The 15,457-nt window shown below is 49.8% G+C and overlaps 2 protein-coding genes across 6 annotated transcripts in view; one reads left to right on the top strand and one right to left on the bottom strand.

Moving 5' to 3' along the window:
- Nucleotides 1-135: 135 nt before the first annotated feature.
- Nucleotides 136-15,099, bottom strand: GSTZ1 (glutathione S-transferase zeta 1). Of its 4 annotated transcripts, XM_074956026.1 has the most exons (10): nt 14,824-15,099; nt 12,895-12,954; nt 8,803-8,854; nt 7,718-7,785; nt 6,539-6,619; nt 5,872-5,997; nt 5,209-5,287; nt 3,895-3,947; nt 1,414-1,463; nt 136-575 (listed from the first exon to the last, which is right to left on the bottom strand). In XM_074956026.1, exons 2-10 carry the CDS (start codon nt 12,913-12,915, stop codon nt 449-451), a joined length of 657 nt encoding a protein of 218 aa, XP_074812127.1. In that variant the 5' UTR covers nt 12,916-12,954; nt 14,824-15,099; the 3' UTR covers nt 136-448. The 4 variants fall into 4 exon arrangements, with proteins under 4 accessions (XP_074812127.1, XP_074812129.1, XP_074812125.1 ...); XM_074956028.1 differs by lacking the exon at nt 12,895-12,954 and having other exon boundaries at nt 14,824-15,097; XM_074956024.1 differs by lacking the exon at nt 14,824-15,099 and having other exon boundaries at nt 12,895-13,392.
- POMT2 (protein O-mannosyltransferase 2) overlaps nt 14,946-15,457 on the top strand; it is a 48,428-nt gene continuing 47,916 nt past the window's right edge. For both annotated transcript variants that reach the window (XM_074956019.1, XM_074956018.1), the window contains exon 1: nt 14,946-15,292. In XM_074956019.1, coding sequence (XP_074812120.1) covers nt 14,946-15,292 — 347 coding nt within the window. The remainder of the gene's footprint in view (nt 15,293-15,457) is intronic.

The following is a 15,457-nucleotide window of genomic DNA, read 5'->3' as shown; positions in this document are numbered from 1 at the left end:
TCCCATAGGTACAACTCAATCTTGCTATCAACATTTCCTGTTAAAGGGTATTGCCCTCACCCTCCACAATAAAAGAGCTAAGATATCTTCAGCAAGCCCATTCCTGGGTCCAAAGCCACACAAATGCAGGGCTCAAGATAGCTATTGATGTTTCTCCTTTAATCTGCTGCATGGTGAGACTGAAGGTAGTTAAACACTGATTGGGGTAAGCATCACCTTTCCCTACCATACTCGGGTCTGCAATGGGCCACGCACACCTACTTTCAGAGTAAAGGGGCAGTGGTGCTCGCTCTCTTTCTCCTATGCAGCTGGCAAGGATGCATCAGTGCTATGGGTGCCTGCTGGGCACTTGAGTGTGGCTTTCCATTTCCAGCAGGGTGTGATCCATTTCTCTGCCACCCCTGCCCTCATGCTTTAGAGAGGAACAGAGCCCGCTTGTAGGAAGGCCTTAGGCTCGCAGCTCTGCGGGGGTATCGGGCTGCCGGCATGGGTGGCTCACTTGGAATGCCTCTAGCTCCAGAAGGGCTTTATTGATTCTGGTTATCGTGGGGTATGGAGCCAGGTCCACTTTAAATCTACAAAGGGAAGAGAGATGCAGTCAGATACTCCCAGCTAGACAGTCCAGCAGCAAGCACTAAGGGGGAGTTCTACAGAATCCCTGCTCCACGGACCCAGGGCAACATGATCAGCACACACCTCCAGAAAAGTCAAGCAGGGGAGAATCATCTGGCAGAGTGGGGCCTAGTCTGCACCAGGAAAAAAGGTGTGTTCTGATCATGTGTTAGCTAAGCTCATCCCTAGGATCTACCTTGGCCTGCTAATGTGTGAAAGCAGCCTTGTCTTCACTAGGATTTTACCTCCTGTGTGTTACATTGTGTTGGCTAGCATGTGGCAAGAAACATACCTTTTTTTCTAGAGTGGATGCCCCCACTGGTGTTACAGTCTCTTCTCCCCCCCCCCCCCTTTTTTTTTTTTTTAAATAAGGTTGCCAGTCATTATGGTATCCAAGTATCTTCTCTCTCCTAGAGTGTGCAACACTGCAGTTCTGGCTGCAAGAGGCCCTTTCAATAAGGGCTTCTACTAGCCCTAAGAGGCTGTTTCTCCTATGCTTTCTGCATAGGTAGGGACACAGAATCTGGCCTGTCTAAGCTCATGTGAGGGCAGCTGCCAGTCTTGCTCTGGGGGTCTTAGGGAAGAAAGCTCCTCATTTTTGTGAGCCCTCAGAAGATACAGGGGTTAGGAAATGAAAAAATCATGGTGAGAAGAATACCCTGATGGCGATGTAAGCTGGGGGGGTGGGGAGTGCTATCCTAATTGGCCTGAGCATCAACAGGAGAGAGGTCAGGCTTGGCCATCAACTGGGCCTCTGGTGCAAGAAATGGGGTCTAATGGAGCTGACCAGCCGTCATTTACCTCTCAGCATTGTAAACCTGAGGGACCAAGCACAAGTCAGCTATGGAAACCTGCAATGGAGCAAAGAAAACTGGTCAAAGCAATTCAAAACCCATCCTACTGCCCTTTAGTGCACTGGCTGGAGCTACAGCTTGGCAGGCCCGTTTTTTTCCCAAAAGGCCCTTCTCAGCACTCACCCTGTTCTGTACAGTTCTGATGCTAGAGTGGGCCCTATGAAGAGCAGGAGGCTGCCTCCCAGTCCAGCTCCTTTCAGGGCCTGAAATCAACAGTGGGTGGTTGTTTCAATTGCAAACTACAGCTACCCCAAACCCAATTCATGCCAGTGCAGGAGAGGTGACCTGCTGACAGATGAAAATGATTGTACATGTTAATGTTCAGTGTTTACTTTCCACTGGCACCAGGTGTTACACAAAATGAAAGCGGAGGGGCCTGACTGCCTCGGGGGTGGGGGTGGGATACAAAGCTTTTCACCTCTAGGGCAGCTGCCCCAGGGCTATCTGGAACAGTAGTGACCATAAACTGTTACTTTCTGATGCCTTTTGGGGGCTTGTAGGCTCTCAGTCCACTTTGTACTGGGATGGGTGTTGCCATGTTGAAACTAAGCTTGTTTGCTCCTTCCACATTGGAAGGAGGGCAATTATTCTTTTACCAGCTTCCATGCAGCATGAAAGGGTTGAATTGGGAGCTCTAGGGCTGCACAGAAGGTCTCTCTCTCTGCAAGCTGGCTCAGTTGCTGGGCGTGGGAACAATGCAGAATGGAACCCTGGGAATCACTTGCAGCTGCTTACCATTGGCCCCAGGAGAGCTGCATGATTATGCACCCTGGGGACCAATTCATTAGTTCAGCCCTGCACCATGAGATTCCTAGAGCAACTCTGCCACTGTGCAAACAAATCCAGGTGCCCCTCCAAAGAGGGAGGAGACAGCCAGTTGGGGATGGAGAGTTGGATGCGTGATAAGTGAACCTCACTTATTATTTGCATTGTAATAGCTCCAAGAGGAACCAATCAAGACCAAGGACCCATTGTGCTTGGCTGTATGTGTACACACAGTTTAACGGACAGTCCCTGCACCACAGAGCTTACAAACTAAGTAGGACAGACAAAGAGTGGGGGGGGGAAGTACTACTATTTCCATTTTAGAGATGGAGAACTGGGGCATAGAGAGAGTAGTGATTTGCCCAGGGTCATTTAATGACACTGTGGCAGAGCAAGGAATTTACCCAGATTTCTTCATAGAAATATAGGACTAGAAGGGAGTCGAGGGGTCATCAAGTCCATCCCCCTGTACTGAGGCAGGAACAAGTGAACTTAACTATCCCTAACAGGTGTTTGTCTAACCTGTTCTTAAAAACTCCAGTGATGAGGATTCCCCAGCCTCCCTTGGAAGCCTATTCCAGAGCTTAACTACCCTTATAGTTTGAAATTTTCCCCTTATATCTAACCTAAATCTCCCTTGCTGCAGTTTAAGCCCATTACTTCTCATCCTACCTTCAGTGGACATTAAGAACAGCTTCTTTATTATGCCCTTAACGTACCTGAAGACTTATCAGGTCCCAGTCCAGTGCCTTAGCTACCAAACCAAGCTTCCTCCCATGGGTTAGTGGGGCGAAGCAACTGCAGGACTAGGACGTTAAGCTAAGGGATTGGGCAGCCAGCTGAAGTCTCTCATACTTTCTGCTCTGGCTGGAAATGGTAGCAAAATGAGCTGTACTGGTTAGGCTGTTTGGTTTTCTTTAAAATGTTAGTGATAACTTGGTGCTGACGTGGCAGGGCTGGAGACTGAGCTCTGTGTCAATGGGCATCACCACAGCCACTGCTTGGACCAGGTGTGGCCACCTCAAAGGGGTTTTAGTCCTTAGACTTTAGCAAGATGGCCACTGAGTTGGCTGGTTTGTGCTGCAGATGCCTACCCACCAGTGACAGGACTGAGGTGTCACCAAGTCATTTCACGCAGGGGGCAATTAACCTGCTGGTGAATGAAAACAGCTGTGTTTCTATTGATAGGCTAGTTTGGATCCGAGGCCCATGAGATGAAAGACACTGTATCCTATTCCCCAATCTCCAGCCAATTCCCATTATCTTATCTAATCAGATAGATAGCATATGGACAGGGCCAAGCAAATGTCTCTTATAGCCCATGGGTTTTTGCCATCCCCACAGAGCTGGGAAATGGAGAGCTGTCCTCCTCCTGTGTGAAATGCAATGACATGGCTACTCCCCAAAGGAGGAGGAGCTAGGGAAGGAGAGCAGGCAAGGGGTTGAGTAGGATGCATGCAGCCCTGCTTTCTATGATGAGGCCTAGGGAATGCCCTGTCTGCATATACCTCAAGCACAGGGTGTGGTTGTGCTGGGACTCCACAGCCTCTATGCCCAAAGCCTTTGACCTCCACCACTGCGTGGGAGATGTTTTAACCCAGTCCCAGATAAATGCTAGGCTGTCCGTGCCTTCTGCAAGCTGTGCTCTGTCTGATCTCCTTACCTCATCCCCAATGCAATAGCGCCCAGCTGTGTGCTGCAGGATCTGCTCCAGAGCTGCAGAAAGAGACAGTACACTGGGTCAGGAATCAGCAACTCCCACTTTCAGCAGCTTAAAGGGGTGTGCTGAAGAGCTAGATTGCCAGCAGCCTTTTGGATTGAGTGTTGTGCACCAAAGTACCCCGAGTTGGGCTAGAAGAAAGCAACCCAGGGCAGCACTTACAGGGAAGTAGACTCTCACTGGAGCTGAGGAAGGAGGGTGCTTTGGGACTCAGCCATTTTGGACCCAAGATGGTTTCAAAAGGACAAAATAGGCTTCCTATTCTTCTCCTCTGCCCCTTGCCTCCGCTGTTAGTGGCAGGGAGAGGGGCTTCCCCACACAAAGAGACTAAAGAGCAGAACTGGAAAGAAGAAGAACAGGAAGGTTCAGGATACAGGGGTATAAATTGAGTGAAGCAGGGAGGGCCAATAAGACTCCTATAGCCCTATCCCAGGGCACTGGGACAAGGAGGCCCACAGTGAAATTAAAGGCAACCTATTGAAGAGGAAATAGAAATGGTATTTTATGCCTACTAGAATTAACCCGTGGGACACTCTGCCATGGATATTGAGGCAACAAGCTTAGTACCATTTAAAGTAAAGGGTCGTACAGTTTATATCAGGGATCGGCAAACTTTGGCATGCAGCCTGCCAGGGTAAGCCCCCTGGCGGGCCGGGCTGGTTTACCTGCCATGTCCGCAGGTTCAGCCGATTGCAGCTCCCACTGGCTGCAGTTCGCAACTGCAGGCCAATGGGGGCTGTGGGAAGTGGCACAGGCCGAGGGATGTGTTGGCCACCACTTCCCACAGCCCACATTGGCCTGGAGCGGCGAATTGCAACCAGTGGGAGCTGCGGACACGGTTGGTAAACAAAACGGCCCAGCTCGCCAGGGGACTTGCTGATCTCTGGTTTATATGAATGTAAAAGGCGTCTGCTGTGACAGCTGGGATAAAAGGTTAAGTGTTGTCAGTCCTTGTGTGTCAGGGTGTGAGCGGACTGCTACAGGGGTCATGAAGGAATCCCCTCCTCCCTGCTTCCAGATGCAGCATTGAGCTTCCTCTGGAGCATCAGATATTTAACCACTGCCGGATGTGAGATTCTGGGTTAGATGGGCCCTTGGTCTGCTCCAGCATGGCAGCAGATGATACCAGACTAGATGGTTTATTGTTCTGTTCCTGTGCAGTAGAAAGCAGGACTTTGGACCAGATCGCCCAACAGACTGCTCATCCAGTGCTTTGTGCTATTTGCAGATGTGCTGATTAATTCAATGCAGACGTACCTTGGAAACCACGTGCGATAGAGCCTTGAGCCCATTCCAGCTTCTTCTCCCCTCCCACTTGTTTCAGGAAACTCAGGTTCTGAGGAGGCCAAAGAGACCCCAAATTAGCTTGATCCAGCAGGCTGAACCGTGCCACAGGCCATACACAAAACAGGGTCAGCTGGACTTATACGGTGTTAGTCCCTAATCCCCAGTCCCAAACTCAGCCCTTTGGGTCACTCGAGGTTTCAGTCTCTGAATCACAGGCCCACACATCCCAGTTCTTTCTCAGAATTGCCCTTCTTACAAAACATCACACTTCTTTGCCTGGAGCTCTCTCTGCCCCCTGCCAAGAGGCACTAACCCCTGCAACTGGAACCTGCTGCGCTGCTTGTAAATTCAGCTCTTCTTGAATAGAAGCCCTGGGAACCATGGACGTTTCTCAGGGTCAGAGCATGTGGTCTTTGCAGGAAGTGCCTTGCTGTTTTCAATCAGCAAAACAGGTAGATGCTGCTAACCATGCTGAGCCTGGATTCGATCCTATGCCAATGTCTGTGTGAGATCTGCCACTCTATTTCCCATCAACAGTTTCAACAGAATGATACTGTCACAATCTTTGAGAGCCACAGACAGCTGCAAACCCAGTCTGGAAGTCCCATCCGCCTGTTTGTGACAGGACAGTACCTGCAGGGGCTGAATGCCAGAAACAATGTGATCCGAAATCATCCGGGCTTGGGCTCTCTTCTTCAGATCTTGAGGCAGCAGCCTGGGGTTAGGCCGGGTCTCTTCCAGGTACTGAATTATGGCCAGCTGCAAGGAGACATGGGTAAGATACTGGAGGGCTGGGGAGGAGAGGCCAGCCCCATTGCATAGCAAAGGAGCAGGAGTTAAAGACAGATTTCCTGTCTGAGGTCTGGCCTCTTCTGATCAGAGGTTACCACCATGCCAAACAGTGTGCTTTTGTGATGTGGAAAAGCTCCCTGAGGAACCTGGAGCCCTCCTGGCTCATCTCACAAGTGATCTCTCTTCCTGGCAGAAGCTACGGAAAGACAAATTACCCAGTAAAAGGTGGGATTCTGAGACAGCAGCTGAGCTGTGATTACTAATGTCAGGTGCCTTTGTGCCTGATACAGAGTAATCTCTCATCTGAAGAGGAAGACAACTTCCCCTGGCAGTCTCCCTGCAGGCGCTGCTTGGTATACGCTTCCCAGCTGGGACCATTTTCCTCATCACAGAATGATACTCTGTGCTCTCTAACCCAGAGACCAGGCACTCTGTGGGGGCAAAGTCCTCCCTCTGGGCAGCAGGACACAGTAAATGATTAATGGGCAGAGCTGGCTGGGCTACTCACCGACTGAGACAAGGTGACGCCATCGATTTTCAGGGCTGGGACCTGCTGCATTGGATTTACTACCTGGAATTCAGTAGAAAACTGGAGAGAAGACACTGGGATTACTATACTGTAGCCAAGAAGAGCCAAGTATTCCTCTCTGAAAGGGAAAGCCTCAAGGGTCTCACAGCTCTGTATATTATCTCTCCATGTCCGATTGTTTGGTGGGAGCTACCCTGTCTCCCAATTCCCCTGCTTGCAAATGGATTTGCAGTCTTGCTCTCTCTGATACTGCTGAAACCCTGAGGCTTCTCCACTATGTTTTCTCCTTGGCTCCTTCCTTTGCTTCAGGCCTAATGGTCCTGGTACATTATGACTCTCCTTTGGGCACCAGGAGGCACTCCTGTTGGGGCCTAGGGGTCACTCCAGGTGCATTACCCCCGCATTATCCATTGACCCAAGTGACAAGGCAAGATCCATCCCTGATCCCCCTCAGCAGTGCAATTGCACTATCCTTATTCTTGGCTTGGCCATGTTGTCATATGCAGATTTCTGCCTCAGTGGTGCTACAGGGCTACCTGTGCTCCAGGCAGTCACTCCCTACAGTGTGGTTCAGGCATCTCCGGGACAAATGCCTCCATTTTCTGGTGCCACCCATCCACAACCCAGGACTATACTTGGAAATCGCAGCACTTGATGAGCTTGGTTCCCCCATGCCGACTGAAGGCAGAGAGCCTCCCTGCAGCCTCCTGGATAATGTCAGTCACAGACATTAGAGAGGGAAGGAAACTATTAGGTCTCATGCAATCTCTCTCTCTCGCCCTCCCTCCTGGAGGCTAAAGCAGGACGGTGAGCTTCCCTAGCATGCTGTCCAGTTCTAGTTTTAAGTCCCCCAAGCAATAGTGCTAATGCCCCTTCCCATGGAGAGACAACTCTATGGCCTGATACATGTGAGTTTCAGGACATTTTCTTGATCTCAGCCTATACTTAAGGGAGTTGGGGATGCTGAAGAGGTCAGAGGCTACAGTTAGCTATGGAAAAAAGTCTGAAGTGAGCTATTGGAGAGCTCTTTTTACAGCAGGCAACATATATCCCATTTCCTTTGCCCTCTGATAATCCTGGGCTGCCAAATTTCTAGTGATGCCTAGGCTTAGCCTGTGTGCCAGCTTAGGGAGAGGCTGACTGTAGTTGCCCTCTTACCTGCTGTCCTCCATCCTTCAGGAGGTTCACTGGTTCCTGATCATAGGCGATTCCCTTCAGAGCCAGTGCTAGAGGGAACACAACATATAGACTGAGAGGCAGAGAGAACTAAAAAGCTAGGTTCCAAGGAAAATGGGCTCATAAAGTTTTAAAATCTCAATTGAAGAGTATTTAAAAACAAAACAAGAAACCCCTTTCCCTTCAGAATGGTTGTTTTAGATCTGCTATGGAAGACAGTGGCTCTGTCATGCAGTGCCCCCTAGTACTTTGCTGGGGCACGGAGGTCAGTACTAACATCCTATTGAATAACCCCCATTATGCCCTGCATTACAGCACCTTGGAGTGTAGGGTCAGTGGTAGCTCACAAGGGAGATTGCCCTGTGTCACCCATGTAACTTCTGGCAAAACCTTGTTTTAACTTGTCCCCATCCAAGTGATGAGCAGGCCCCACCCTGCTTAACTTGCAGGATCAGATAAGATCACACACTTTGAGGCGGTATCACTGCAAGCACAGAACACGAGGCCTCTTTAAAGAATGTGGGAGATGTGGGTATCTGGATTACATTAGCTTTATGAAGGAAATATGTCCCTCTAACTAGCTCTAGAGAGTGTCTGAAAATAAAAAAAGAACTACTGAGGGCAGGGGGAGCCATCCAGAGCCCACTACTGAGAGTCCAGGGCTGAGAAGAAAGGACAACAGAGATCCCCCCTTATACTACCAACGGTGGGCAGATGGTTAAAAGTTTGTAACAAACACACACCAATATTCCTTCAGCCCCAGTAAGTATCTTGTCTGTCCATGGTCACTGGAGTTTCAACTGGATACATGAAATGGTTATTCTCTTGATCCCCTACTAGCCTTCCCCTTCGCCAAATGCAAATTGATTCTGGTGTTTGCTCTCTCCTCCCGCTGGAGAAGTGGAGGAAACCGTCACTGTCTTTTCAGTTGCATGTCTGCTGATCTCTCTCTCTCTCTCTCACTCAGTGGGTCACTGATTAGTTTGGTTAGTGAAGGGAATTAGTGTTCAAGAAAGGTGGTGGGTTGACAGTGCCAGAGCAAAGAAGTAGTAAACACCAGATCTTACCAATTCTCACTCTCCAGGAGCAGGAACTTCGGAAATAACTATAAAGAACTGGCTGAGGGGAGAGAGAGGAGAGTGGATTACATGATGGTAATGGTAGCAGTTTCTCAGCTAGAGGGAAGCATTTTTCCTCTGCCCCTTTGAAAATTTGACCAAGTTTGATGCATTTCAACAAGGATACAAGTCAGGTGAGTTTGGGCCCTTCAAAACATCTTTGTCACTTTCAGATGTGGGCTTCTTTATCATGACATTGATTTTTAAAGTAAAATTCCCTTTTGTGTACAATGAGAAGCTCCATTTGAAACCTCAGTGGCATGAGCCAGCCCTTTGAGCCATTCACCGACATGCATGTTTCCAATATGGAACAGAAGTTACTCATCCAAGCAAGTACTGAGTGCAGGGAAGCTAATCTCCAGTTTAACTATGGAACCAAGGAAGCTCCCACAGCTGCTTTAAACCCGTTGGATCTCACCTTTCCAGAGGAATCCATGGTCTGTGTGTGCAGTTCACTCCAAAGAGTGAAAGCCACATGACCCTGCCTTCTCTTTTCACTCAGCTGGGATGGGGGAAGGCTCAGTCCCTACAGCCAATGAGAAAAGTGCCAGAATCCAAATTCTTAATAGCTTCCTGTGTTCAGAAGTTTCAGCAACAGGAGCTGGCAGGATTCAGTTCTGTTGTGAGTGAATACCCTGTACTAGCCACACCCATAATTCTCTTTAGGTTGCTATATTGAGCCCATCACTGTGATATCTGGCTTTTGTCTCGATGGATAAAATATTTATAGAGACTTTTGGGTTGCTGGAAGCTGCCAGTGCAGAAATACAACTCGGTGGGATAATAAAAGGAGAGCAGGTTCTAAAAACAGAGTTTGTGTTATCACAAAGATGCCAGCTCCTCCAAGCAGGGACTGTCTTTGTGTAAAACTGGGAATACACTGTGTATAACATGTAACAAAGGTTCCTCCTCTGTACACACGGCTTGTTTGTATTTCTTATTAACGAATAACAAACCTCTAGCAAACAAACCTGCCTTTGGAGGACCCCAAAGCACTTCAAAAATGTTAATAAATTAACTCTCACATGCCACCCCTTCTTCCCCCCCCCCAAAAAAATGCAGTGTCATGATATCCCCATTTTACAGAGGGGAACACTACCAGAGAGAGAAAGTGATTTGTCCATTGACTCGTGTGACAATGGCAGAACCAGAACTAAAATCCAGGAGTCCTGAGTTCCGGTCCTGTATCTAAGCACTAAATCATTTTCACAGCTAAATATTAGATTAATTTAAACTGTTTACAGAATGTAAATGTTTGACTGAATTATCCCAGCCAAAGTTCACCAGAGGAATGGTTGGTAGGAGAGCAGGGAAGGAAGGAATGCTGCAATGTTGCCAGCTCTTGGGATTTTCCTGCGACATTCATGCTGTTTGGTGATTTTCACAAAGCTTCAGCTCCTGGAGTCATAAGATTATGTGAAAATCTCAGCTTTCATTTAAAAAAGTAGTAACTTTTTAGCTGTCATGATTGCAGATCAAAACTGGAAACCACAAACTCTAAGGAATCAAAAACCAGAAGGCAAAGAAAAAGCATCCAAAATGTATTAATTTTGTTCACCTTTCTTTGGGATCTTGCTCAGAATTTTTGAACACTTGGCGTTGGCAATATCTTCCCTTTGCTTCTCTGTTCCCTGGCTGTAACCTCCCAGTCAAGGAAGACATTTTCCTGCTTGCGCTCTCTCTCTCTCTCTCTCTCTCTGTTTCTGCAGTATGCCTGATCATTTGCTAACTGAGTGTCATGCATGTAAATTGTGTCATGCTGATGACCTTGCTCTTTAGTTTCAAGGCCCCTGGGGATGAGGGGAAAGCATCACATTTACTTTACAACTTGGGACCCTTTGGCACTTGAGCCAGTGCCAGCTTAAGTTAACACTGCCTTCCAGAGATGTGAAAAGGCCCAAAAAGGGGCGGTGAAGAGAAGATCCGGGGCAGTAAGTCCTCCCAGTCACATGCTGGGTGTGCAGAAGTGCGATCAGATTCCAAAGAAGATTCATGACCCTAAGAACATTAGAACGGCCATACTGGGTCAAACCAAAAGTCCATCTAGCCCAGTATCCTGTCTTCCAACAGTAGCCAATGCTAGGTGCCCCAGAGGTAATAAGCAAAACAGGTAATTATCCACTGATCCATCCCCAGCTTCTGGCAAACAGAGGCTAGGGACACCATCCCTGTCCATCCTGACTAATAGCCATTGATGGACCTATCCTCCATGAATGTATCTAGTTCTTTTTTGAACCCTGTTACAGTCTTCGCCTTCACAACATCCTCTGGCAAAGAGTTCCACAGGTTGACTGTGAGTTATGTGAAGAAATACTTCCTCTTGCTTATTTTAAATCTGCTGCCTATTAATTTCATTTGTCCCTAGTTCTTCCTTATTTACTTTCTCCACACCAGTCATGATTTTATAGACCTCTATCATATCCCCCCTTAGTCATCTCTTTTCCAAGCTGAAAAGTCCCAATCATATTACTCTCTCCTCATGAAGAGTCCTAAACTCCTTCACTGAGAAGAACCATTGACTGTTGTTTCTATTCACATCTCATTCTTTAGTGAGGAGGTTGGGAGTAGTATGGATAAAGAACAGAGCAGCTGACAGAGTCAGGACTCCTGTGTTCTATGCTTGGCTCTGCTTGTGGTGTTGCAGTACATGACCCAGGACATAACCTCTATGTGTGAAATGGGGGATGAGAACTCTTACTTAACTAGGAGGCTGTGAGGCTTAATGCACTGATGGCTGTAAAGTGCTTAGAGAGCATCTGCTGGAAGGAGTGTTCCTGGTGACACTTATACCTCGGAGCTCATTTCACTGGCTAATAACCTGACTCTTCCCCCCAAACTTTGCTCAGCTGAGGATCACATTGACAGCTGGGGACAGTTGAAGGCTACATCCTACATGGCTTAAAATGGATCATATTGCAGTAGCTTACATCTTTAATAGGGGCATACAGCCCACACAGCATATAGGTTCAATTATGCAGCAATACTTCTTGAGGCTCAGTGAGAACTTCTTGGCTCAACATGGAGCACCATGGGCAGCATGTCCCTGTAACCCTGTTTCCCTCCAAGTGTCACTTCTTCCCAGGCTCTCACTGATACCTATATGTCTCAGGCTGTATCAGCCCGACCAGGCTCTTTGCATCCTGGCCATCTGTTGATTCTGACCGCAACATTATAACAGCCCTGTGTGCATTACCTGCCTCAAGACAGCAGCCCAGACAACAATGGATAACATAGGACTAGAGATGGAAAAAGTGGTCCTGTGAGGTATGCCCAAGAGTTAGAAACCCATCTGAAACTCTCCACCTGTGTTTTGTTAATTATCATTTATCAGATCATAACCCAAAATCACTCTGCTCTTAACCACCCAATACATGTGCAGAGGGTTCCACTACTATAGGTTGTGGGAGAGGAAAATATACCAAATATACCATATATTGTAATTTATGATGGTTCTATTTCATTTGCTGCACATGCTGTTTAAACTCTGATCCAAATTCTTTGCCCTCCCCACAAACACACATGCCATCTGGGGGGATGCCTCTTGTTAGATGTTGAAAGCCGATCTGATCACTTACAAAATTTTCTGTGTTCTGCAGCTGTCCTTATACTAAGCAGTTTATTTCTTTCCTGGAGACGTCTATGTGGAGGCACCAGATACTAACTTAGGTCTCGATCCTTCAAGTTGTTCTACCTGGGCAAAGCCCAAGTGCAGTCAGTGTGGCTCTGTACAGGCATAGGGGTCTGCCTGTGTGTGGGATATTGCAGGACTCAGGGTTTAAACTGAATCCACGGATTACTTACATCTGATCAAGGGGCCACAATTTCAACCCATCTTCCATAAAACATGTGGGGTTGAGGGTAGCTACATCCCTATTTGAAAAAGCACAGTCTGCACTTCAGATGCTTCTGAATTAACCTTAAGATCCTCCAGCTGAAGCTGCATTATCTGTAGGAGAAGTAAGAGCTTCTCTTTGTGCAGCCAGAGTGAAAGAAAAAGCCCCAATTCTGCTCTCTGTCTCTGGGCCCTGTAGCAGTAAATACCTTCACTAAGGCAGCACTCATCTTGCACTTTCAGCACCGCTCTGTTCTGTCTCTCCGCCTCTGAATGAACAGAAGTCACACAGATGCTAACATTGCACTGGCTGACACAGCCTCCTTCACGTGCTCTCTATAGGTCTGTTACTGCTGCCAGTCTCATTCACATGAGGCCCCAGCCATGCTGCCAGTTGCTGGGATTCTGGGAGTAGTAGTTCTAGCTGCTTTTCCAGGTCTTAAAGCATCTTGATTGGCTAGTTTATGCCCAAAGTTTAGATTTTTGTAAGGAGGAAAAGATTTTTTAAATCCTCATATTAACTGAAATGTTTTAATATTATTTTCTAAAATTTCAGTGAAGAATTTGAATTTAAACATCACCTCCCCCCGCCCAAAGTAATTGCAATGCAGAGAGTGCAGCATACAAGTAAAGAACCAGAAAGTGAACCTGGCTAGCAATAAAAGTGAATCTGATCAATTAAGCACCATTGTATAGGCATGACAAATATTGCAAGTGCTGTGTGTGCCCAGCAGATGTGTGTGTGAGCAGTGGCAGGGCAGTCACTGGGTGTGTCTGTCAGTGAATGGGGATGGGCAATGGATGTGCGCACACTGTGTGCACACGAGATGTGTGTGGTGGGTGGGGTCTGTCAGTGAATGGGGGCGGGCAGTAGGTGTGGGCATGATGTACATGAGCTGTGGCTGTTTGTAGACAGCGCAGTCACTGTGTGTGTGTATGTGTGGTCTGTCAGTGAATGGGAGGCAGTGGGTGTGCGCAGTGGGTGAGCAGGGGAGTCATTGGGTGGTCTGTCAGCAAATGGGGGCAGTGGGTATGCATGGTGAGGGGCAGGGCAGTCATTGGGTGTGTGTGGGGGAGTCTGTCAGTTAATGGGTGTGGGGGGGAGTCACTGATGGGCAGTCACTGGATGTGGGAGTCTGTCAGTGAATGTGGGGGTGATTGGCAGGCAGGGCAGTCACGGGATGTCTGTGGGGTTCTGTCAGTGAATGGGGAGTGGCAGTCACAGGGTGTCTGTCAGTGAAGGGGGCAGGGTAGTGTTGGGGTGTCTGGGGGTCTGTCAGTGAATGGGAAGTGGAGAGGCAGGGCAGTCATGGTTTGTCTATCTGTGAATGGGGGGGGGCGGGCAGTTCAGTCACCAGGTGTCTATCAGGTTTCAGAGTAACAGCCGTGTTAGTCTGTATTCGCAAAAAGAAAAGGAGTACTTGTGGCACCTTAGAGACAGTGAATGGGGAGTGGTGGGCAGGGCAGTCACGGGATGTCTGTGGGGTTCTGTCAGTGAATGGGGAGTGGCAGTCACAGGGTGTCTGTCAGTGAAGGGGGCAGGGCAGTGTTGGGGTGTCTGGGGGTTTGTCAGTGAATGGGAAGTGGAGAGGCAGGGCAGTCATGGTTTGTCTATCTGTGAATGGGGGGGCGGGCAGTTCAGTCACAGGGTGTCTGTCAGTGAATGGGGAGTGGTGGGCAGGGCAGTCACGGGATGTCTGTGGGGTTCTGTCAGTGAATGGGGAGTGGCAGTCACAGGGTGTCTGTCAGTGAAGGGGGCAGGGCAGTGTTGGGGTGTCTGGGGGTTTGTCAGTGAATGGGAAGTGGAGAGGCAGGGCAGTCATGGTTTGTCTATCTGTGAATGGGGGGGCGGGCAGTTCAGTCACAGGGTGTCTGTCAGTGAATGGGGAGTGGTGGGCAGGGCAGTCACGGGATGTCTGTCAGTGAAGGGGAGGCAGGCAGGGCAATCTCGGGGTGTCTGAATGGGAGGGTGGGCAGGGCAGTCATGGGATGTCTGTGGGGGTCTGTCAGTGAATGGGGGAGGTGGGCACGTAGGGCAGTCTTGGGATGCCTAGAGTAGTCTGTCGGTGAACGGGGGGGGTCGGGCAGGGCAATCTCGGGGTGCCGGCTGGGCGCGCGGGGAGGTGACGGGTCCTTGCCGTTTCCTTTCACGCTGCGCAGGGCCCGCTCTGTGGCATTTCCGACCCGGCTCTCGCTTGAACCTGCCACCTGAGCCGCGGTGACGCTTCGGCCCCCGGCGCGAGGAACTACATCTCCCACCATGCCCGGCGAGGGAACCAGACTCCGCTTCCCGCCATGCCCTGCGGCCCGGACTCCCTTTCCCTTGGTGCTGAGCGCGGTGGTGCCCGGCCGCCGGCGCCTCCCTCGTGTCGGGGCGCGGATGACGCTGACGGCGGGGTGCTGCCAGCCCGAGTCGGGCCCGCGCTGCGGGGGGCTCCGGCAGCGGCGACCCCGCAGGCCGGCGGGCGAGCCGAGCCGTCCCTCTCCCCCTCCGCGGGCCTGGGCTCCCCTGGAAGCTCCAGTCGGGGTCTGGGCCCCGCTGGCCTTCGTCACCCTCCTCAGCTTCGCCTCCCGCTTCCACCGCCTGTCCGAGCCGCCGCACGTCTGGTGAGGGGCCGCGACGCTATGGCAACGGGGGTGGGGCTGGCGGTCGGGCCGCGGGGGAGGGGGCGGGGCCTCTTTGCGGAAGGGTCCGAGTGCTGGGTTTCGCTGGCGCTAGCCCGCGTGGCCAGTGGGGGTTTGGTGAGGCGCTCGCGGCCGGGCTGGGGCTGG

Source organism: Natator depressus, chromosome 6 (genome assembly GCF_965152275.1).
Source record: "Natator depressus isolate rNatDep1 chromosome 6, rNatDep2.hap1, whole genome shotgun sequence".
Taxonomy (NCBI): Eukaryota; Metazoa; Chordata; order Testudines; family Cheloniidae; genus Natator; species Natator depressus.
Note: the sequence above shows the minus strand (reverse complement) of the source record. Positions and strands in the feature narration are given on the sequence as shown.